The sequence below is a fragment of the Amblyomma americanum genome, chromosome 4 (genome assembly GCF_052857255.1).
Source record: "Amblyomma americanum isolate KBUSLIRL-KWMA chromosome 4, ASM5285725v1, whole genome shotgun sequence".
NCBI lineage: Eukaryota > Metazoa > Arthropoda > Arachnida > Ixodida > Ixodidae > Amblyomma > Amblyomma americanum.
The window spans coordinates 50,800,488-50,823,092 of record NC_135500.1 but is presented as its reverse complement, the minus strand read 5'-3'; the positions used below and the strand labels follow the sequence as shown (position 1 = coordinate 50,823,092).

Genomic DNA, 22,605 nt, shown 5'->3' with positions numbered 1-22,605 from the left:
GGTCAAATTAACCGATGGGCGGTAAAATTTGTCCGAATTAACGAGAGTTTTGCCCCATAGACTCCTATATATAATTGTAGGGACCATGCGTGCAGGTCGAATTATCCGATTGTCCGAATTAATGGGGGTCGAATTAACGAGCTTTCACTGTATTCTGAAATTTCTTCATTGAATAACTCCCGTTCCGATGCATAGATTCTTGTAATTCTTTTTGAGTCAGCATCTGTGCGACATGAAGAATCCATCTGAAGTGTAACTGGCATCCGTTAAAGCAGTGTTTCGCAGCCCTTTTAACATTAAAGTCATGTTGACTGCTGGTCGAGTGGGGAACATCAAATAAAATGTAGACATAATTTGAAACAAGACAAGATGAATTGACGATGCAGTGCTGGAACTACAGTGACTCAATGTGACGGCACACGGATAGAGGGGCTAGGTTCAAAGAAGACAGACACAAGAGGGGGAAAAACGGCGGTCATACCAATGATGTATGAACCTGATTGCTTTTCTTTGTACACTCTTGATTAGGTTAATGTTACAGTGTCTACGAGGGCTCCAGATGGGAGACGTATAATCAAGTACGGAACAATCTGAAGATTTTTACATTATATGTAGCTTAGCATCGCCTGGAGCGTTAATTAATGTTTGCCTCACATACCCAAGTTTTTTCTTTTGTGCTTTGGTAGAAATGAAATTAATATGTTTCAACCAGGACATGTTAGCAATAAATGTAATACCAGGATACTACTTGTATTTCAACACTATGTAGAATGCACGGTAATTCAATGAAAGCATAATTAAACAATCAAGGGGATATGCTATTGTCCAAGGGCATAAATACAGTTTCAGTAAAATTTATTGTATTTACACAGTTGTAAGTTGACCTATTTAATAAATCTGAAAATCCAAAGTGGGAGGTTCGATTTACAAGGGAAACCAAAGCATGGTACCATAAATAAAGGCAAAACAAACAAAATATCAAGGGTGCTACAGAGTGGTTGCAGTTTTATGTTTACTCCATGGCTTTACCTAGTAGCATTTGGCTATCCCGCGCACTTGTTCAGAGGGATTTTTCACTTTTTTTTTACTTTTAACTGCTCACTCAGCACCCAAGGGAGTGTTGATAGTTGATGGAATGGCCGCAGTTCCAATCGTGGTGGCACCTACAGCATCCCGGCAGCACTCCAGGGAGTGTAAGTAGCTGATAAGAGTCAATGCCACACACACATAGTTTCTCTTTGGCTCTGTTTCACGCACATGACTTGACTGCCGGCCATTTTTTACCAGTTTTTAGTGTATGGCTTGTCAATCGTCATTTGTCCTCCTGAGGTGGTAAGTGTTCGGCGCTTGTTCGCGGCTGTATTTAAGAGGGGCATCATTCTTTACACCACAGAAACAAACAACTGCACACCGGGCTGCAAGTTTGGCACTTCAGAATGGGTGATGCAGGTGTGATGGCTGCAGCGAGGCAACATTTTCTGCTGTTCCACGTGATGTCGTCATGTGGTCGCTTGCAAACTGCGGGATTCTCTGGGATGATGACAGGCTATGGTTGTTTGCGAAGTGGAGGATTTTGTTGGACAATGACGTCAGAACGACGTGCTATGAGACCGCAGCAGCAATGACGATGGCAGCACTAGTGAGGATGACTGTGCAAGTGTGCACGAGTAGTCCACTGACTAAAACGTTTACATTTTGGAGTGTGCCCACGGGCATGCCCTTATTTAATTTTTTTTCCTGACATATGATATGATATGGGGCAGTCATCTTAGATTCAAGTAGGCTCACAATCATGTAGGTAAATATGATATTTTTTCTTTCTCAGGTACCGTATACTGCCAATTATAAGTCGACTCCGATTTTAAGTAGACCCCCAACTCGTGTCACCCCACTCCCTGGCCAAAAAAAGTTTGACTCCTAATATAGGTCGGCACTGCCTCACCGAGTGGCCCTAGCTTCCTAATAAGTTTCTCAGAAGACCGAGTCATGCAAAGAAACATTTATTTGTTTTTTCCACGGGACATCTCTTACGGCTTGTGGCCACTGGTGAGAAGGACGTAGTCATCATGGTCATCGCCATATTGTGACCCACTGCTGCTGCTGGCTGTCGAAAGCAGTGCTGAGATTGTGCATGTGGAAAACATTGAATAGACCACATCGGTTGGTCGGTTGATAGCCCACGCTACAGTGAGCTAGAATATTGGGTAGATTGCTCACTCCGCGGCGGCTCAATGGGGAGGGGTGGCCCCGCGAATGCCGACAGACTTCTGCTTCGCAGCGCCGGCACGAGATGGCGCCACAGTAGACTTCATGGTAGGATTTGAGGACAGTGCCGCATAGGCTAATTGTTGCAAATTAAATTGAGTTGGTTTTTTGAGGAAAGGAAATGGCGCAGTATCTGTCTCACATTTCAGCCTACTCCTGAACCGCCGTCACAATCTTAACACCTTATCTTGCCAGAACAAACTTGTACAAATAATCTTATTTTCCCCGAACAATAACTGAGTGGAACCAGCTTCCTTTGAGTAGACTAATAATGTGCTAGATTTTCTGCTAGACTTTGAAATCGATGGTGATATGAAGCATGCCCGGATAAGCAGCCTTCAAATGCAAAGAAAAGAATTCCGCTTGTATGCCAGCGCATGACCATGGGAGGGTTAAAGGAGGGACTGAAAGAAGAAAGGAAGAAAGAGGTGCTGTACTGGAGGGCTCCGGAATAATTTTGCCCACCCGGCGATCTTCAACGTGTGCACTGACATCGCACAGCAAAATGCCTTTTGCGTTTTTCCTCCATCGAAACACGGCCGCCATGGTCGGGTTTGAACCCGGATACTCTGGATCACAAGCCGAGCGCCCTAACCATTGAGCCACCGTGGGAGGTCTCATTATTTCATTGTGTGGTTTTGCTCTGGTTTATGCACTTCTCGGGGTCACTCCATATTTTTGTTCATGTATCGTGATGTTCACGAATGAAGACATTTTTAATAGTCCTTGACGAGGCTTGTAAAAAGTGTTCGTGGTTTTCTGAACACCTCAACAGCCGCTGTTCTTTGTCTGAATATCTTCAGCACACTTCGAGTGTTGGCATACCTGACAGAAAACCTGAAGTACAGATATCTGATGACTTCAAAGCTTAGCCAAGATCCTCTTGAGAATCTGTTCGGAATCATAAGGCAGTCTTCAGGGTGCAACCAGCACCATACACTGACCCAATTTTAATCCTAGGCAATTGCTTTTCATTTTATGGGCTCATAAAATGAGTATCGCAAGGTAATTATCCTGAGACTGTGCTAGATTTTCTGCTAGACTTTGAAATCGGTGGTGATATGAAGCATGCCCGGATAAGCAGCCTTCAAATGCAAAGAAAAGAATTCCGCTTGTATGCCAGCGCATGACCATGATGAGCACGTTGCTAAAACTGACTGTAGACCTTTTTTCTATCTAGCAGGGTATGACATAAGTGTGTATTGAAGATAAATTACCAAATGTGCATAACCTTGCTTACAATGTAGTCTGCCGATGAAAACTTTTTCCTTGCGAGGCTGACAAAATACCGCGACCACGGAGGACTGCGTTGTATCCATCGGCGCAGCTTTATGGCTTTGTGTTGAAAGTTGAAAACTTCTTCACAGAATGGTTTAGCTGGAATGAGTTGCATTCCGAAAGTATTCTTGATGTGTTGGAAGTGGTTAGCAGTAGATTGCAGAAAGAAGTTGGTTGCCCCGTTCACGCAGAAGACCTCTCTGAAGAAGTAATAAGGTTTTGTTTATTAACTAGACTGCACTACTCTATGTGAAAGGAATTAATTCAAAGAGGCAGAAAAACGCGAACGGGCAAAGCACCTTAAACTGTTCCGTTGCTAATGCTGCTCTCTAGAGCTAGAACAAGTTGAAGGAAAAAGAGGCGAAATGAGGAAATGAGCAAGCGTATACCGTATTTACACGATTGTAAGTCGATCATTTTTTTTTTATTTAAAATTCCAAAGTTGGGGGGGTCGACTTACAATCGAAACGAAACCTTGAACTGCCAATAAAAGCAACAAAAAAAACGATCTACAAGGGACGCTACTGCGAGGTTACATCTTTTTGTTTGCTCTACAGCTCCAAGCGTAGCATTCAGGTATTCCACGGGCTTTTTGGCAAGGATTGTTTATTATTTATTTATTTATTCAATACTGCCAGCCTTGGTAGGCCCGGGCAGGAGGGGCAATACAACGAGATACAAGGCATGGTAGCATTTAGCGCACAAATTAAAGGATAAACAAACCAAAGACAACACATGCATGATTCGAACAAAAAATAGGTAAATTGAACACATTTTTTTTGCCAGAACTGGACATACAACATTCAGAAGTCTTTATAAAAAATTGGCAATGCTCTCAGTGCTTATTAGTCTACTCAAAGGAAGCTGGTTCCACTCAGTTATTGTTGGGGGAAATAAGAATATTTGTACAAGTTTGTTCTGGCAAGATAAGGTGTTAAGGACGGGGCGTGACAATATCTCGTTAATCGCGTCACTAGTAGTTTTAAGTAAGGGTCCGAGCTCATTGATATCTTGATAGGATGATTGATAGGATTTTTCATTTTTTACTATCACTGCGCACACCATTACCCGCCGTGATGGTTCAGTGGTTAGGGCGCTCAGCTACTGATCAGGATACCCGGGTCAGAACCCGGCCGCAGCGGCAGCGTTTCGATGCAGGCGAAACGCAAAGGCGCCCGTGTGCTGTGCAATGTCAGTACAGCACGTTAAAGATCCCCAGGTGGTCGAAATTATTCCCGAGCCCTTCACTACAGCACCTCGTTTTTCCTTTCTTCTTTCACTTCTTCCTTTATCCCTTCCCTTACAGCTCCGTTGCCCCCCCCCCCCCTCCCCCGAGATTTGAGACACATACTGCGCCACTTCCTTTCCCCAAAAGCCAAAAGCAATTTCATATTTCATTTCACTCGCGGGAGTATCCATAGTTAAGGAAGGACCGCTGTACCAATTGCGGAGTCTGCGCCAGCGCCCGAGAGTGTCACTAGCTGATGGAAGAGCCGCTATTTCAGTTGGTTGCGTAATACGGCGGCTAGACGATTACACGCGTAACGGCGGCGTTTCTGGGGAATGCCGATGTTTGTTGGAAGAGCCGACGCCCCGACACCAATCCCTTTTTGTTTGGCGGTGCTTAGAGTTGGTGCATTTGACTCGACTGCCGGCCGCATGCTTCGCCATGAGCTCTCCAGGTCCAAAAAGCATTCGGCGCTCATTCACTGCAGCGTTCAAGAGGGAGGCCATCATTTACGCCGAAGAAACCAACAACTGCGCGGCTCGACGTTTTTGAACGGTTGGTGCGGGAGTGGCGGAAGCAGCGAGGCAGAATTTTCGACTATGACACCAAGCGAAGAGGTTTCCGCGGGCCGAAGTCGGGACGCTTTCTGGAGCTGGAGGTCAAGCTTGCAGCATATGTCACCGAAATACGTGATCGGTCCCTTCCAGAGACATGCGAAATGATCATGCAACAAGCCCGGGTTGTCGCTGCGAAAGCTGGGATACTCCGAACAGACTTCAAAGCCAGCAGGGCTTGGGCTTCGAAATTTATGAAGAGGGCTGGCTTCTCTCTTCGTCGGCGTACTAGTGTATGCCAGAAGCTGCCTGCTGCTTACGAGGAGAAAGTTCTCGCTTTCCATAGGCACTACCTCAAGCTCCGCGACTCGCGGCGATACCTGCTCGGCCAAATCGGCAATGCGGACCAGACTCCCGTCTACTTCAACATGACGAGCAACACAACAGTGAGCATGAGGGGAGCTCGCGAGGTTAAGCTTCTCAAGACAGGAAATGAGAAACTTCGTTTTACTGTAATGCTGTCATGCTTGGCAGATGGCACAAAGCTCCGACCGTACATCGTCTTCAAAAGAAAAACTACGCTAAAGGAAATGTTCCCGAAAGGTGTGATTGTGTGAGTGAATGAAAAAGGCTTTATGACAGATGACTTAGTTATTGATTGGTACCGTCGTGTGTGGCTTTTGTGGCCAGGGGCATCCCTCAAAGATCGCAATCCGAACCTCCTCGTGCTGGACTCCTTTCGCGGCCACCTTACTGCAAAAGTGAAGGGAGAGCTACGAAAAGAACATACAGACATGCTGGTGATTCCCGGCGCTCTGATGGGGCAGCTGCAGCCGCTAGACATTGGCAATAACAAGCCAGTCAAGGACTTGCTCCGGCGTGAGTATAACGAGTGGCTGGCGGCGGACAGGCGGGAACTTACACCAACAGGGTGCGTGAAGAGAGCCTCCCTGGCGGCTGTGTGCGGGTGGGTGATTTCCGCTTGGGCGGCCGTACCACGCGATGTCGTGGTGCGGTCATTTAGGAAGTGCGGGCTTTCCATGAAGGACGATGTGCTGTGGCCCATCTATGCAATAAATTTCCGTTTTTCGAGCGCGTTCACCAGTGTTTTTTTTTTTTTTTCAAACATGTGATTTGGGGGGGTCGGCTTACATTTGAGTCGATTTACAATCGTGTAAATACAGTGTATGCAGTGGTGCCAAATCTGCCTCATTTGTTTCAAACAGCAGTGGCTGCATGGCTGTCCAAATAAATAAGAAGTCACTGTTACTGTTGTGTCTAAATGGCTTGCGGATATGTGTCTACGTGCCGAATTCCTTCTACCTATCATTTTCCTACCCCTCTGTTTTCTGTGCTTCTCGGCTCCTTGCGAATTAAAGTCATTGTTGCTTTCGTCACCCTTTTCATTCCGCGTTTGTCCCTGGCATGAATCAAATGCCGCTACACCATATGCTACTACTACTGACGTTAAGTATTAATAGAAAAAGGCGTACAACTCGTGTGCAGTGCATTATAATCTACAGCAATACTCCCTCATGCAAAGTCCCTAGTGAACCTTTGAGGAATGAATAAACGTGTGCACAGGCCAGGAATAAAGTTCCATTCAACAAGGTTTGCTTAGCCATTTCGGTGACACCCACACGATAATAATTCAATTCGTCGGCGTGGCTACCACGCCTACTACGACGCCTGCCAAATGCGCCACTCGTTTTTACCAGTGAAGACGCGTGCAGCGCCATCACACGCCGCCGCGCCCTGTCGACACCGGCGGGGTCACCATGAGCCGTGCCTGTGAGCTCACTACCCAATATTCTAGTTCACTATACCCACGCCAAGCATCATTGAACCATTCAACCACTTCGCTCAAGGAAGCACGCTTCAGGCATCCTGTCGGTGTCTTCAGGTTTTCCTGTTCGAGCAATTCATTGTAGAATGCAGCGATGCAGTCTTTGAACCCCTTGTTCAGTGCCATGTCCAGTGGCTGAATAGGTGTCAATCTGCCCAGAATGATGACCAGGTCACATCCAGCGTCTGCTACCGCTTTTTTCACACATTTGGTGATGTGGCCACGGAAGGAGTCCAGGACGAGCATGTTGTGGGGCTTTAGCAGTGCACCCGGATGCCTGCATCACACAAGACGAAACCATTCGAAGGCAGTTTCATCATTAAAAAAACCCTTTTCATTAACCCGCATAACAACTTTAAGCGGAACTGTTCCTTGGCTGGCATTTGTTTTCCTCATGAACAGAAAAAACGTAGCTTGTGCCCATCAGCAATGCAGCACAACATTGCCGTGAAACGGTTATGCGCGTTGTCCATGGTCAGCAGATGAACCTGGCACTCCCCATTCCTGGACAACGTCTTCTTACGGGGCACGTCAAACTCTGCCAGCGTTGCAGCCTGACCATGCAGGAACAAATGTTTTGCCCCCAAATCACTCACGTAGCGCAGAAATGCCTGTTGTTTCTCTTCACATGCTTCGGGCAACCTTTGGCATACGGTCGTGTATTGCCTTAAGCTCAGGCCATTCTGTTTCATGAAATTTGTCACCCCTATCTTTGATCATTGTCGTCGTAGCAAACACCAAGGCTCGTGCTTCCTTGTTCCTGAACCCAATTTCGAACCGCCTCCTCTACAGCAGGGTATCGTCCAGACTTCGGTTCGTGACAGGAACAGTGTAATAGCAGTACACGCAAAGATCTCTCTTCTTTGATTTCTCCATTCCCTCACATACTTTTCTGACACATCAAACTTCCACACTGCGGCAACGCTGTTTTCTGACTCGGCACAGAGGATTGCTTGTCGCTTGAAAGCCGCACTGTATTCTTGCCGAGGTTGCGGTGTCATTTGGCGCCCATTGGGCAAAGACACAAACCACATACACCACTGCTAGCGACTGTCAACTCAGTGAAATGAAATGCAGAAATGGCAAAAAGGCATGCAAAAAACGGGTGAAAACGTTTATGCGTGCATGTAACTTATCGCTTCTCGGCCTTTTGGCTAACATCAAAGTGTAGTCATGTGGTTTAACATGTTGTCGCCGACTACACAAAAGGGGGCTTTTTAATCCGAAGGCCAAGAAGACCAGCAGCGCGTCAGAGCGGGAACGTCGTCTTTTTCACTTCCACACGAGCCCAGCCATGCCGTTCGGCCACATGGCGGCGTTCGCAGAATGTGAGCAGTGTGGCATTGCCCCCCTCCTTTCAAGAGGCATCGCCTCGATGCGTCCGGCAAGGGGGAAAAACAGAATTGAGGTACCGAAAGTGTAAAGGTGCGTGTGGCGGCGGCACTGAATGTGAACTCCGACAATGGCTAACGGGCATAATACGGTTTCATGTGGGACACGTGGACGACTTCAGACTTAGGCGGTCGAGAAGAGCGGATGTAGCGAGCGAGAGTAGCGGCGCAGAAGCTTTTCAGAGCGCCCGCGCAAATGTATAGGGCTCCATACCCAGACGTGCTCGCCGGGTTGGTAAATCACCTCCCTGTGGCGGAGGTTGTAACGCCGGGCGTCAGTTTTCTGCTGGTGTCGAATCCATTGTCTAGCAAGGTGGCGAGCGGCTTCTGCATCACGAATGAATTGGTCAGCGCCGGTGACAGACGAAGGGGCACAATCTGGAAGCAGCATGGCGTCCAGCATGGTCAGGGCGTCCCGGCCATACACCAAACGGAAGGGAGTGAAGCGCGTCGTTTCTTGGAGGGCGGTGTTGTACGCAAATGTGGCGTAAGGGAGTATTTCGTCCCAGTTGCGATGGTCAGCGTCGACATACATAGACATCATATCTGCAATGGTCTTGTTCAGCCTCTCGGTCAGACCACTCGTTTGAGGATGGTAAGCAGTCATTTTTCTATGACTGGTACCACTGAGACGCAGGACCTCATGTGTAAGAGCCGAGGTAAACGCGGTTCCCCGGTCAGTTAATACAACCGTGGGGGCGCCGTGGCGAAGCACAATGTGGTGAACAAAGAACTGTGCAATTTCAGCCACGGTGCCACAGGGAAGAGCCTTGGTTTCACTGTAGCGGCTGAGGTAGTCCGTGGCAACAACAATATACCAGTTACCCATGGAAGACACTGGGAATGGGCCCAGTAAGTCCATGCCGACTTGCTGAAATGGGATTTGCGGTGGATCAATTGGCTTCAAAAGGCCGGCCGGTTGTGTCGGTGGTATCTTCCATCCTTGGCACTCACGACACGTTCTAACGCAGCATTGGACGACCGCAATAAGCCGAGGCCAGTAGTACCTGTGGCGGAGGCGTCCCAATGTTCTGGAAGAACCAAGGTGGCCAGAAGAAAGGTCATCGTGGCATGCAGCGAGAACTTCCTGACGAAGCGCGGTTGGGACAACGAGGAGATACGCAGTTTTGGTCGGGCCAAAGTTTTTCTTGTAGAGGACTCCATCTATTAAGCAAAACGACAAAAGTCCGCGAGAGAAGAGTCTGGGCGGAGACGGAGCGGTTCCTTCGAGGTACTCAACGAGAGGCAGCAGTTTGCAGTCGGCCCTCTGGTGGCGGGCAAGGTTGGATGTGGAACGTTGCAGGGGCTGAACACAAGCCGAAAGGAAGCACCTTAAGTTCGTACAATTCATCACGAGTAACGAAGGCGGTCTTTTCTCGGTCACGTTCATCGACCTCGATTTGCCAATAACCGCTACGCAAGTTGAGTGACAACAAGTAGGTAGCATGGCGGAGGTGGTCTAATGAGTCATCAATGCGTGGCAGTGGATATACATCCTTTTTGGTAACGTTGTTGAGACGTCGATAATCCACGCAGAACCGTAGGCTGCCATCTTTCTTTGAGACGAGAACAACAGGTGATGCTCAGGGACTCGTCGATGGTTGTATGACGTCGCGGAGCATTTCGGCAACTTGGCGGCGGATGGCATCATGTTCTTTCGACGAAACACAATAACAACGCTGACATAGTGGTCTCTGGCCACTATCGACGATAATGCGGTGCTTAGTTATTGGCGTCTGAAGAACCTTAGAGGTTGACGCAAAACAGTCACGGAAAGAGTCAATAAGGCTTTCCACGTGGCATTTCTGATTGGTCAGAAGGTCAGGGTTCACGTCGATCGTAATGGCTGGTGCCGTGTCCTGTTCCGCTGTTCCGGGGTCCGTTGTGGATAAGGCACATTGGACGGCATGCTCGCCAAGTTCTTCAGAATGGGCAATCACTGTGTTTTTCGTCAAATGTTGGGGTTCGCTACTAAAGTTGGTCACTAAGAGCTCGGTATGTGCGTGAACAAGGTCGACAAGGGCGCGAGCAACGCAAACTTGCCGAGACAGTAGCAGCGACATGTTCGCTTCGGCAATGCCCCGAGTACCGAAGCTGGTATCACACTTGACTGTGACAAACTTGCTTGCTCTTGGCGGTATCGTTGTGTGGTCGTCAGAGATGCGTAGTGCTGCTCTGTGCGGCTCGGGGTCTGTAGCAATGGCTCGCTGTGTCGAAAACAATACCAATTGCTCATGCAGGTTGACGACCGCGCCATACTCTTTAAGGAAGTCCATGCCGAGAATCAGCTCTTTGGAACACTCTTGTAGCACGGCGAAGGAGCCAATGAAAGTTGCACCTCGGATCTTTATACGGCAGGTGCAGACGCCAACCGGCGTCACCACACGGCCACCAGCTGTGCTTATCTGCGGCCCATGCCAAAGTGTTATAACCTCTCTGAGGGTCATGGCTAGGTGGCTGCTCATGACCGTAAAGTCGGCTCCGGTATCCACAAGTGCTGATACGTCATAGCCATCGGCGGCAACAAGAATTTCGGCGGCGGAAACAATTCTTTGACAACTCGTCGGTGAGGTGTTTGGTGCCGTCGTCGATGGGGTCGTCGGTGAGGTCATCGGTGTGGTCGTCGACGCGGTCGTCGGTGGGGTCGGCGGTGAGATCGTCTTTGAGGTCGCCGGCTGAGGTCGCCGGCGTTCGGGTCGTCGCATACAACCGTCGGATGGAGGCTGTTCACTCTCTGCGGCAGCGGTGATCCTACCCCCGGAGGCCGCCGTCTTCAGTTTTCCCGGTGGGGGGACATGCGTCTGAATTGGCCAGCAGATGATGCGTGACTGATGTCGTGTAGGCGGTGAGAGCAGCACACGATCAGCCAGGTACTGCTCAATGTCTCGCGGTCTCTCACCATAGCGTGGTCGAGGTGCGCTCGGTGGAAATCCTCTTAATCCCATCCGCCGGTATAGGCAATTGCGGAGGACATGACCAGGCTCCCCGCAGTGGTAGCATAGTAGCCGGTTGTTGGGTGTGCGCCACACATCCGCTTTTCTAACAGGGCACGGGTCACGCAGCTCGACGGGGGGAAGGTACCCCTGCGTTGGTTCGGCAGCAGGGCGGAATGCCTGTGGCACTGGCGCAGGTCTCCGCAGGGCTTCACTGTAGCTCATGATGTACGGCTCCGGCTGCAGTGTCCGTAGGGCTTCGCTGTAGCTCATCATGTACGGCTCCGGCTGTGGTGCCGGTGGTGGCTGGACCACTCGCCAAATTCCGTCACGGACGGCATCGGCTACCGCTACAACACTGGCAGGTGGAGCATCTAAGCAGAGGTTGTGCAGTTCTTCTTGAAACACACTCCGCACAAGCTCTCGAAGCGCATCTCCGGCGACTGGCAGTGACGCACAATAGTTGGTGGCTGCAACACTGCCCAGACGACCATACTACGCACTGCGTTCCTGCAAGGAACGTTCCATGGCCGTGGCTTCTTTGGCGAAGTCAGCGACGGTTCTTGGAGGGTCGCGTATGAGGCCAGCGAAGAGCTGCTCCTTCACACCATGCATGAGGTGGCGCCCCTTCATAGCCTCGGGCATGGCAGGGTCAGCCCGACTGAAGAGACGTGCCATATCTTCGATAAACATGGTCACGCTTTCATTCGACTGCTGTGACCTGGAGCGAAGGGCGATTTCGGCATTTTCCTTGCGTGCGTTGGTGCTGAAGGTAGCGAGCAACTCACGACGGAACGCTTCCCAGCTGGTAAAGGATGCCTCATGGTTCTCAAACCATGTCTTCGCCGAGTCTTGGAACGCGAAATACACGTTTCGTAGTTTTCGGTCGTCGTCCCACTGGTTAAAAGTGGCCACACGGTCAAAGCCGGACAACCAGTCCTCGACATCCTCGCACCGATCGCCATGGAAGGTTGGCGGCGAGCGAGGTGTGAGGACTACAACCGGTGGGACAGTGCCGGAAGGCTGACCTGTCTGACTGCCAATAGTAGACGACATGGTAACCACCGACCTCGTCAGTGGCTGACACTCAGGCTGCAGGCCTCGCAGGCGGTGGCTCGCTTTGTGGACGGGTGTTGTGTCCAAGCGGCGCTGATGATCGTCAGAATTGTCCTCGGGGTCAGCGTTCATGGGACGATACCCAGCACCTTATTAGGAATGGCCACCAGCTGGTATTAGGATTGGCGCCAGCATGTCTCGAGGATTGCCACCAAGACAGACTCTCTCGCCAGGTGTCTGCGGGGTGCATTTACCACGCTCGCCCGGTCGTTGCTGCGTGGGACAAGCGGGGAGCAGGGTTCTGCGAAAATCCCTTTAAGGAGTCGCTGCCACGGGCCGCAAAGTGGTTCCGGCTGTCTTCCGATTTTCCCCGACGTCTCCATCGACCCTACTACCCCTGGCCTCACGGGCACAGCACCAGCGTGGGAACGGATCGCCACAGTGGCTTGTCTGCAGGCTTCGCCGGCCATCGCTAATGGCAGAACCACTGGGGATTATCTCCCGACGGGGCTGCGCCTCGGTTTCTTCGAAGTTCACCGACCGGCGGAGAGCGGGGCCGACCACCTGACGTCGCCTGCCAGCCTGACGAGGTCCTGGCCGCTCACCCCTCTCCCTCGGGCCCAACTTATGCCAGGGGCGTCTCCATGTGTGCGGAGGTGTCTGTTTGTGTGTGATAGCGCAAGTTTTGTCCACACCCACCACGGCGAGGGCGTCCCCTACCTGGGGAATCTAGGGAAGACGCAGTGTATAAAACTGGACTGCAGATGCAGTTGAAGCAGCTCACTTCAGAACTCAAAAGCTTGTAAATATGTAAAATAAACCAAGTCTTCTTCCTCCACTAACGAATCCTTCACTCAGCGGCACTCCTGTCCTGGACGGAGCGGGCGTCATCTTGACCGAGGTTGTGTCGAGAAGCGACCCCGATCCCCACCTTCAACAACCTCCACCAAAATGTCGCCGCAAACATAGGACGACACAAAAGGGGGCTTTTTAATCCGAAGGCCAAGAAGACTAGCAGCGTGCGTCCGAGCGGGAACATCGGCTTCCACACGAGCCCTGCCATGCCGCTCGGCCGCATGGCGGCGCTCGCAGAATGTGAGCAGTGTGGCAATATTTACTCGCGTAATTTGCACACCCCCAATTTTTTTATTGATTGAGTTTATAAAAAAAAACTTTTACTCAAATATTGCCCGCTCCCTGCTGTGCCACACCACCAGCATGCACGCTGGTGCACATAAGGCAGGATTGGGAATATTGGCATGGCAACGTCACCGTATACTTCCAGTAACCTCCAGCACAAGAATACGAAACTGCCGGACCATTGCCTGTTCTGTCTGCCACTAGTCAGGTGGCCCACACACAACAGTGCCATTTTGTCGCCTGCTATCCTGTCCGTCTCTGACTGCCGGCTTTGTGAGTTTGTTGCTTCGAGCTGTGCACTCAAACTCCTGTTTTCTTAAAGCGACTCGCTTTCACAGCGTGTCTGACAGCTAGTACGTAATTACATACTAATCAGGCGTGCATGGGGCATGTTATTACCCGCAGCTCGGTCGCAACTATTTTTGACCCTGCAAATAGGTGAACTTTACAAGTCTGTGTATAGGTCCACTCCGATTATAAGTCGACTTATAATAGGCAATGCACGGTATATTACACAAGGTGCAGAAGCTAGCAAATGAGGTATTTAGTCAAAGGTGACGTTCTGGCATTGTAATTATTGTTATGTACAGTAAAAGCTTGCTAATTTGACTACTGTAGGTATGGAAATCCCGATAACTTGCACTGCTGGCTTGGTCCCACCAACGCCCATGTGAAGTCTATGGTGTCGGACGCTCCCTAGTTCAAACAGGCTCCTGAAGAGAGGCCATGTCCAGGTATGACTGGCGCGGCAGGAGATCGTTGCAATACAGTCACCAACCAATTTTTCTGACTCGAAGGAACCCGAAAAATGGTCCGAATACCGTAAAAACCCACGTATAGTTTGAGGTTTTTTTTTTATTATTAGCACCTCAAATTTACGCCTCGTATTATTAGCGGATCCGAACAAAAATTTTAGTTTTGCTCGAAGTTTTGGTTTCGTTATTACCGCATGGCTACGGCTTGGCTTTGTTATTGATGTGTGGCTACGGCCACTACGGCTTGGCTTCGTTACCCGTGACAGTGTGGCTAGGGCTAGCGTGGCCTTCCTGACAGCGTACGCGCTGACGCATAAATCACGCTTCGCAAAGGGAAGGTTTTTTTTTTTTCTGCCGTGGAGGAGCACGATGTCAGGGCCACGAAAATAGTATTCGGTTGCTTTCAAGAGATAGGCTATTTTAGTTGCCGAGAACATCGGCAACAGTGCGGTTGGGAGGCAGTTCGGCGTCACCGAGGGAAGCATCCGTGGATGGCGACGGCAGAAGGAAGCACTTTTCGCATGCAGCGGAACGCGAAGAAGCTTTCGCGGCCTGAAGAATGGGTCATACCCAGAAATTTAACTGGCCCTGACGGGTTCATAAGAGAACAGCAAGCCCCACATCTAGCTGTGAGCGTGGAGCTCATGCAGGTAAAAGCTAGGGAGCTTGCTAGAGAAAAAGCTATTCCAAGCACCGCCGTCAAAGCGAGGAAGCACTGGATATACCGCTACATGTGCCAAGCTGGGTTTTCGTTACGGCAGCGAACGTCGAAACTGCCCGAATCGTTTGATGAGCTGCTGGTGGCTTTTCAGCGACACATTATTTCGTTGTGGAAGTCCAAGAACTTTCAGCTAGGGCAAATAGGCAACGCTGACCAAACGCCGGTTTATCTGGACATGCCATCACCCCTCACCGTGCACGAGAAGGGTTCCAAACAAGTTTGCGTCCGGTCTACCGGCAACGAGAAGACGCAGGTTACGGTCATGCTATCGTGCACAGCAGACGGCCACAAGCTCCCACCCTATGTCGTGTTCAAACACAAAACAATGCCAAAAGGTTAGGAGCTGCCAAAGAATGTCATCGTGAGATGCCACGGGAAAGGAAGGATGAACGAGGGTCATGTCCTTAACTGGGTGAAGTCCGTGTGGTGTAGGCGGCCCGGTGCACTATTGTCCTTTCCGTCGATCCTCGTGCTGGACGCGTTTCGCTGCTATTTGGCCGACTCGGTAAAGAGAGTATTACGCGATTGCGGCACTGAACTTGTCGTCATCCCAGGCGGAATGACTTCCCAGCTGCAGCCACTTGACGCTTGCGTAAACAAACCTTTCAAGGACACGGTCAAGAGGTGCTACACAGAGTGATGCGCTCAGGTGAGCCTGCGGTGACGCCGACTGGGCGGCTGAAGCGGGCATCGCCAGCCACGCTGTGCAAGTGGATTGTGGACGCGTGGGTGAGCATTCCTGCGGACCTTGTGCGTCGGTCTTTCAAAAAGTGTAGCATATCGAACGCCCTCGATGGCACAGAAGATGAGTGCCAACGGAATGATTTCTCGGACAAAGAAATCTCCGAGGAAAGCGCTGCTGAAGATGAGAACGATTGAAGTGCGGTGTCAAATTTCAATAAATGTCTTTCTTCGTGCTTACCTGGCTTACCTTACCCGCATTATATGCGGATAAATTTTTTTTTCTATTTCGCCTCTTTAAAATTTCACCTCGTATTATACGCGGGTTTTTACAGTAATCGAACAGTCCGAAAAATCCGTGAAGTACCAAAGATCACTTTATTGAAATGAAATCGGCTTAAAAATGTCACTGATTTTACCTTGCGGAAAATTTCTCTTATTGGCGACGATTTGCACCTGTATTTGCACCAAAATTGTGCTTTCGTTGTACATGCTAGACAGCAAGGTCATCGCATTTAGTTGGAATACTTCCCGCACTTCTTTGATGGACCCGGCGGGGCCATGTTGTCCACAACCCAAGTGTGCACCACACCGCTCGTCAAACACACGCAAAGATAAGGCACTTTTCATTCAAAGCGGCGGAACCGCCGGACGCAATTACAAAACGGCGAACGGATGTAACTTCATGAAAACTGAGCGCCACTCGGTCAACGCGATCAGAGAAACACAAGTGATGAAAAGGCGAACGGTGAACATATGAGACCCAACACGGTGGCTCAGTGGTTAGGGCACTCAGCTACTGACCCGGAGTACCAGGATTGGAACTCGACTGCAGTGGCCGCGTTTCGATGGAGGCGAAACGCAAAGGTGCCCATTTGGTGTGCGATATCACTGCACGTTAAAGGGACACTGAGGAGAACCCTATCAAAATTTTTTTGTTAGCAAAATCTGATAGTTCGGCATTTCATGGCTTTGTTGCCGCTTGTCCGGGAGCGAAAGATGCATTTATTTCAAAGAACTTTGAATTCGAAGTTGAAAAAGTTTTTCCCGCCGCTCCGATTCAAACTCGAGAACTCTTATGACGACACGGAGAACTCTTATGACGTCACAGGACGGAGTGACATGAAACGTGACGTAAACAGAGACTCCGTGATTTCTGGCGGCTATCGGTGCGGTGTAGCTGGTACCGAAATGAAAGCTACCGCCGCCGCACGTTGAAGGCATCTATCAGGGGTCGCTACCGTCGCTTCGTTTATGTTCCCACCGGCGTCTTGCCAGCGTTACGATGGATCCCGTTCCCGAACCCGACGACGTAGTTCTCGCAAAAACTCCGGCCCGCATTTCAGTGACCTCAGCCCCACAGAGCGTGCGATGCTTTTGAGGGAGCACGGTTATGTTAGGTGCCGGCGGGTCGTTTCCCCCTTCCTCAGTGAGCAGCTGTTGCAAACTAAATATCATAACCCCAGTGCGGGGAGTCGCGAGGGGCCAGGACAAGGTCGGCGCCTTGCACCCATCGGACGCTGGCCGGGGCTTTGGGGCCAACGGATTGTGATTCCTAGAACAGCGCGGTTGCACGGCGCAGCAGGCAGCGTAGAGGTGTCCCACGGTTGCAAGGGCGAAGTTATTTATTTATTTATTTTTTGCCACAAAAAACAGATGGGTGCTCAAGGGCAGTCGCGTTTAAAGTCGGCGGCTTCAAACTAAAGCCGGCGCATGACGCTTCAACGGCTTCCGCTAGATCCAACGGGTCCACTGGATCAGGCTCTCTCGCCCACTTGCATGTACCTTCAGATATGTACTGTGAATGGATTAAATTAGCCGTGCTCGAAAAGAACAGCTCCGCCCAACTGCTGAAGATATTGAATTACGTCACAACGCGCACCTCGCCGTGGAGCCGAATCAGTCTGGCAGGACCGGCGGCGGCTGGCGCACTCGGCGCGATATAGAGACATGCTCGAAGCACTCCGCCAGTGCTGTCATAGTGCGCCGAAGCCGCCGAACGTGTCGGCGGTCAAGTGCAGTTGGAGTATAGAGGGTCTCGCTCTGACCGACGTGACGTCTCCGTGCAGCGCGCGCTCGCATGTTACGCCGCAGCATAAACGTGCCTTAACAGAGCCTGCGCTTAACCGCTAACCAACGAATTCGGTGGCAGCATCTATGGGAGCCACTGAAACCCCCCGCCCACCCACTGAATAAAAGAAATGAAATCCTGTGCCGAGGTTCGGAATCGAACCAGGGGCTTTGGCATTTGAGGCGGAGACGCTACTAGTCCGCCACGACGGCTCAAGTTACAAGCAGCAATAAAGGCGCATCTAGTGAATGCACTCTTCTGATGCAGAAATCTCCGCGCTTTCGCTAGGTATATCCTGGCCTAACACAGCTAGGCCATTAGCAATTTTTCTGAACTGCCTTGTACCTTATCTACTGTCCCTAATAAACGATTTCCGTTAAGTAGTTTGAAGTTGACAGGCACAGCCGGGAACGTTTCGCCGGGCGGGCGTGCGAATACACAAGTGCTGCCTTGTACGATCACCAACCATCGTGCCATCATAGTTTTTCAGCGACCATTGCAATCATCTGACAAGCCTTAACAGGCTCCTTCAAAGGCTAACCAGCACTTGAAGCGGCACTTGGAGCTCCTCTGCTGTTCGGCACTTGTAAATCGAGGCGCGTCAAAAACAAAACCACGGGGCACGCAAAGCTCATAGATGCGAAGCGCCATAAAAAATCGACTCTCTCCTGGCTCCTGGCCGCCTGTGGCGCCGCCAAGCATCGGTTTTATTTGCTTCCAACATTCAGGTTGTCTTTTGTTTGCCTGTTGTGTGATAAAAGTGCACTATTGGTTTTAAAACAAAACCTACTTCAATATTGAACCGCGCAACCTACCTTTGTCAGCCTCAGAGATTTACGCACCATGTAGGAAGGAAAATTCCTCCAAGGTGGCGTCTCTGGTCCTATGGCATCACCACGCTTGTTCTTGCGAGATTGGCTTGTGGTGGCGATACCTGTATTTCGGTTCTTGCTATCTTCTACCTTACAAGAGCTTTGTTTTCAGTAAGAGCGGCGTTTTTGTGATCAGGAGCTGGTATTCTATCGATACAAGCCAACTTCAATTTCTCCTCAGTGTCCCTTTAAAGATCCCCAGTTGGTCGAAATTATTCCGGAGCCCTCTATTACGGCACCTCTTTCTTCCTTTCTACTCTCAGTTCCTCCTTTATCCCTTCCCGCCGAGATGTGAAATAGCTCCTGCACAATTTCCTTCCACAAACAACCAATTTTTAACGTATGGGACAAGCGATAACAGCCTGCAAAAATGTCGGTGACAAAAGCAAGTTGACGGCGATGACAATCCTGGCTGCCACCTCGAAGTGTCAGAGATTGCAGGGACGTCTACTGGCAACAATGAGGTACCGAAAGTATGTCAAGCCAATCCAACTGCAGCTTAAATCCACCTCAATCCAAGATGGCACCTTTTGCGCCGGCGAAAAGCTGATAAGATGGCGATTTTGGCCTGCAGGCGACTGAAATTAGTCCAAAAAATCAAACTTTCGGACTTCAATATCCGTCGCGAATACGTATACGCTTCTATGGAGTGATTGACGGTGCCTCATCAAGGTCCAAAATATCCTACAAGTCCGAATTATTGGAGTCCAAATTACCCGTCGGCCTTATTCAAAACCCAAGTTCCATACTGCAGCTGCTTGCACACCTCTGAAGCGTGCGCGACGGCAGGCATGATGACAAATTGATGGCCCCGTTTCTGAGAACAGCCCACCCACTTAGTTTCGGTTTTGCTTTTCTGAGCTTCGCGTCAGTCCGTAGGGAAGGCAGCTATACCAGCCAACCTAATCCAGCTGAGCACCGTTTCGGACACTGATTGGCACGTCGCTTGTGTTTTCTTTCCCATTTTTTTTTCCTTGCCGCTTCAGTGCCACTGGGCAGTTTCCTTCACTTCCATTCGCTTGGTTCCATTCTTCCAGTGTGCCAAAACTGCGCACTCGACACATGCCATTCGCAGTTTGTGCAGTGAAGCCTCCTCACATGCGAGGGTACCGCTTATAATAGCTGTGACGCGGTAGCGGTGAAGCTCCACCGCATCGTACCGTGAAGGACGCAGTTGGCCCTTATGACTTTGGAGCAGTTCTGCTTCAATGCTACCGACAAAACGTAACAATAGCCTTAGTCGCACTGTTCTCATCTCAAAATCAGGCAACCATTGCCCAGCCTTTCACCAAATAAATTTACCATGATGCAAGCAGTTCTTGACTGTTTTTTTGGGGTCATTTGATAATTCAAACATTTTTTCCAATCCCTTGAAGTTTGAATTAACGAGTAATAAAAAGTCAAGTAATAAAAACTAATAAAAGCCGCTTGCATTTTGCGCTGTACTGCTACATCTGTTTCTAGCTTTATGCTTCAGCTATAAATATATTTTTCTCTATACTTTGGCCTACTGTAATCCCAATCTCCCTCTTCTGCAGTGTTTTAATATTGCACTGTGTTGCGTTTCATCTCTTTCATCGGTCAGTTCCAGGTGTAGTTTTCTCTTTTTTTCTTAAACTCATCCACGATGCCCTGTTTAGGGCCTTTAAGTACTATGGAAGAATTGATGAATTAATGAATAAAAAAATTAACCTTATACTTCTAACCGGTGTACACAGCAGCCAGGTATATGCGAACCAAGTACAATCCTGGCTGCCCAGATTCAACTGGAACCTTATAAAACAACTATCCACGAAGAAAGCATGAGGTGTGGTCTCTAAAATAGAAGGTGGCTTGCATAGATGACAGCCAATCAGCAGCTCCTGGAGAACAGCAGACAAGTGCTTCAAGAGGATAATACTGAGCGCGATGTCAAAAATATATATGGGCCATAAATGCTTCAAGCAGTGCTCTGGTTAAGCCATGGGCAGAAGAACAGTACTAATTAGCTTTGTTACTCCGCAAAAACTCACACTTATGTGTCCGGATGACAGTACCCAGTCACAGAAGAAGCACATTCATCACATGTCTTTGTCATGTCTGCGTACTGCTTTTCGCACACCTTAGTTCAAGTCAACGTTAATGCTAACTGCAAGATGAAAAAGACATCAGGAAGTGAGCACAGCATGCGTCGAGAGAGCAGGTTTGCATTTGTGGAAATTAGGTTGAAGGGATGTGGCATCCATTCACTAGTGGCATGACAAGTAACATCAGCACAGCACTCTCTATAAAAGCGAGTGTCGGGATGAGCACAGCCAGAGAGCGTCCTAGCTGCTCCTTCCTTACTGTAACCCATGAACACCAGAATTTGTGCCGTCAACTTCAAAATGAGGGGAGGAATGCCACTGACCAGGTTCTTGACTCTCTGCCAGGGTGCCTTGTTCTTCGAGCACTCGACCACCTTGATGAAGGTGAGGGTGTGGCTGTCCTCCAGTGCCTCGGCCAGCGTCTCCACTAGGAGCCCAGCGATGGCACTGCTCGACCACAACTCCAGGCTGTGCACACGCCGACTGCTGGTCAACCAGTCGCAGAGGATGCCCACATCTGTCCTGGTGAAGGTGCCTGGGCGGTGCCCACGTGCAAAGGTTATAATAGCAAACAAAAAGAAAAAAGCAAGAAGGTTCAAGTCTGAAACAGCGCATCACTTTTCACAGCATGAAAGTGTTGGCCCCTAATAATTTTAACTAGAATGGGAGCAAAAAATCTAGTCCAATTGAATGCATTGCAAGCTGACAGGACCAAAGCTCCGGTTCATGTATCCTGGCCATTTAAGTTCTTTGAGTTTGAATTATCGACGGTCCCTTGTATGTGTACAGCTACGTGCTGCAGGCAGAATACATGCCAGTCAAGGGACCAGGGCATCATTCATGTCACACAAGTCTCTGAAACTGCATAACAAACAAGTGGTGCCCATAGCCTAAATGCACACACAGATGCATATCAAAGAATTATAAGTGATGAAAAAGTTGCCACCACCAAGCTCAACTTCACTTCCTTCAATATTCTTCCTAAATTATTTGATTCTTCGAATATGAAAGATTTGCACTTCCAAAACGCTGAATGTGTTCTGGAGACATGCACAGTGAAAATTCTCAAGCTCCAAAGTAACCTATATATGCAATGCAGCTTCACATATATATTTCTTTGTTCACAAAACAATTTGAAATACAGAATATAGACACAGGATTGGCACTGAACTTTATTAGCTGTGATGGTTAGTTATATGGATATGTGACAAGAACCCAGCAAGAAAACAACACAACAAAGAAAAACAAACAATAGAACAAAACCACTAAGATGTGGTCAACTAATGCTGAGGAGCAAGAGATCTGTCTCTGTTAGAGCTACGGCGGCTAGCACAGTGAGTAGTAGTGAATTACAGCAATGGATCGCCATCACCCCCTTGCTTTGCATCTACAACTGACACCTTTCTTGCTGCCGCAATGTTTCTGGCTGTTATATTACTACCACACAGCCACAACACAAACCCCCATACCAGCACTGTACTGTGTTCCCACTTTATAAGTGCCTCCAATCTGCAAAAATCTTGCACCTTACATCATAAAAACTCAGGGTTCAGGGATTATTTTTTCAGTCAAATACATGGCTGAGGAGAAGCGAAAAAAAGCAGCTATTGCGGCTTGACGAAGCTCCCAACCCCTATTTTGTTTCGATAGCAGTTTGGTTGAAAGAAAAATTGGCAACCCCCAAAGAAGAAAAAGCAGACTCTGCGCGCAAAAAAATATGGTTTATGGTTTATGGGGGTTTAACGTCC

At 49.3% G+C, this 22,605-nt stretch overlaps 1 protein-coding gene across 2 annotated transcripts in view; it reads right to left on the bottom strand.

Annotated features, from left to right (window-relative positions):
* Window positions 1–22,605, bottom strand: part of LOC144127943 (uncharacterized) — a 134,633-nt gene that overhangs the window by 33,862 nt on the left and 78,166 nt on the right. For both annotated transcript variants that reach the window (XM_077660959.1, XM_077660960.1), the window contains one exon: window positions 21,181–21,392. In XM_077660959.1, coding sequence (XP_077517085.1) covers window positions 21,181–21,392 — 212 coding nt within the window. The remainder of the gene's footprint in view (window positions 1–21,180; window positions 21,393–22,605) is intronic.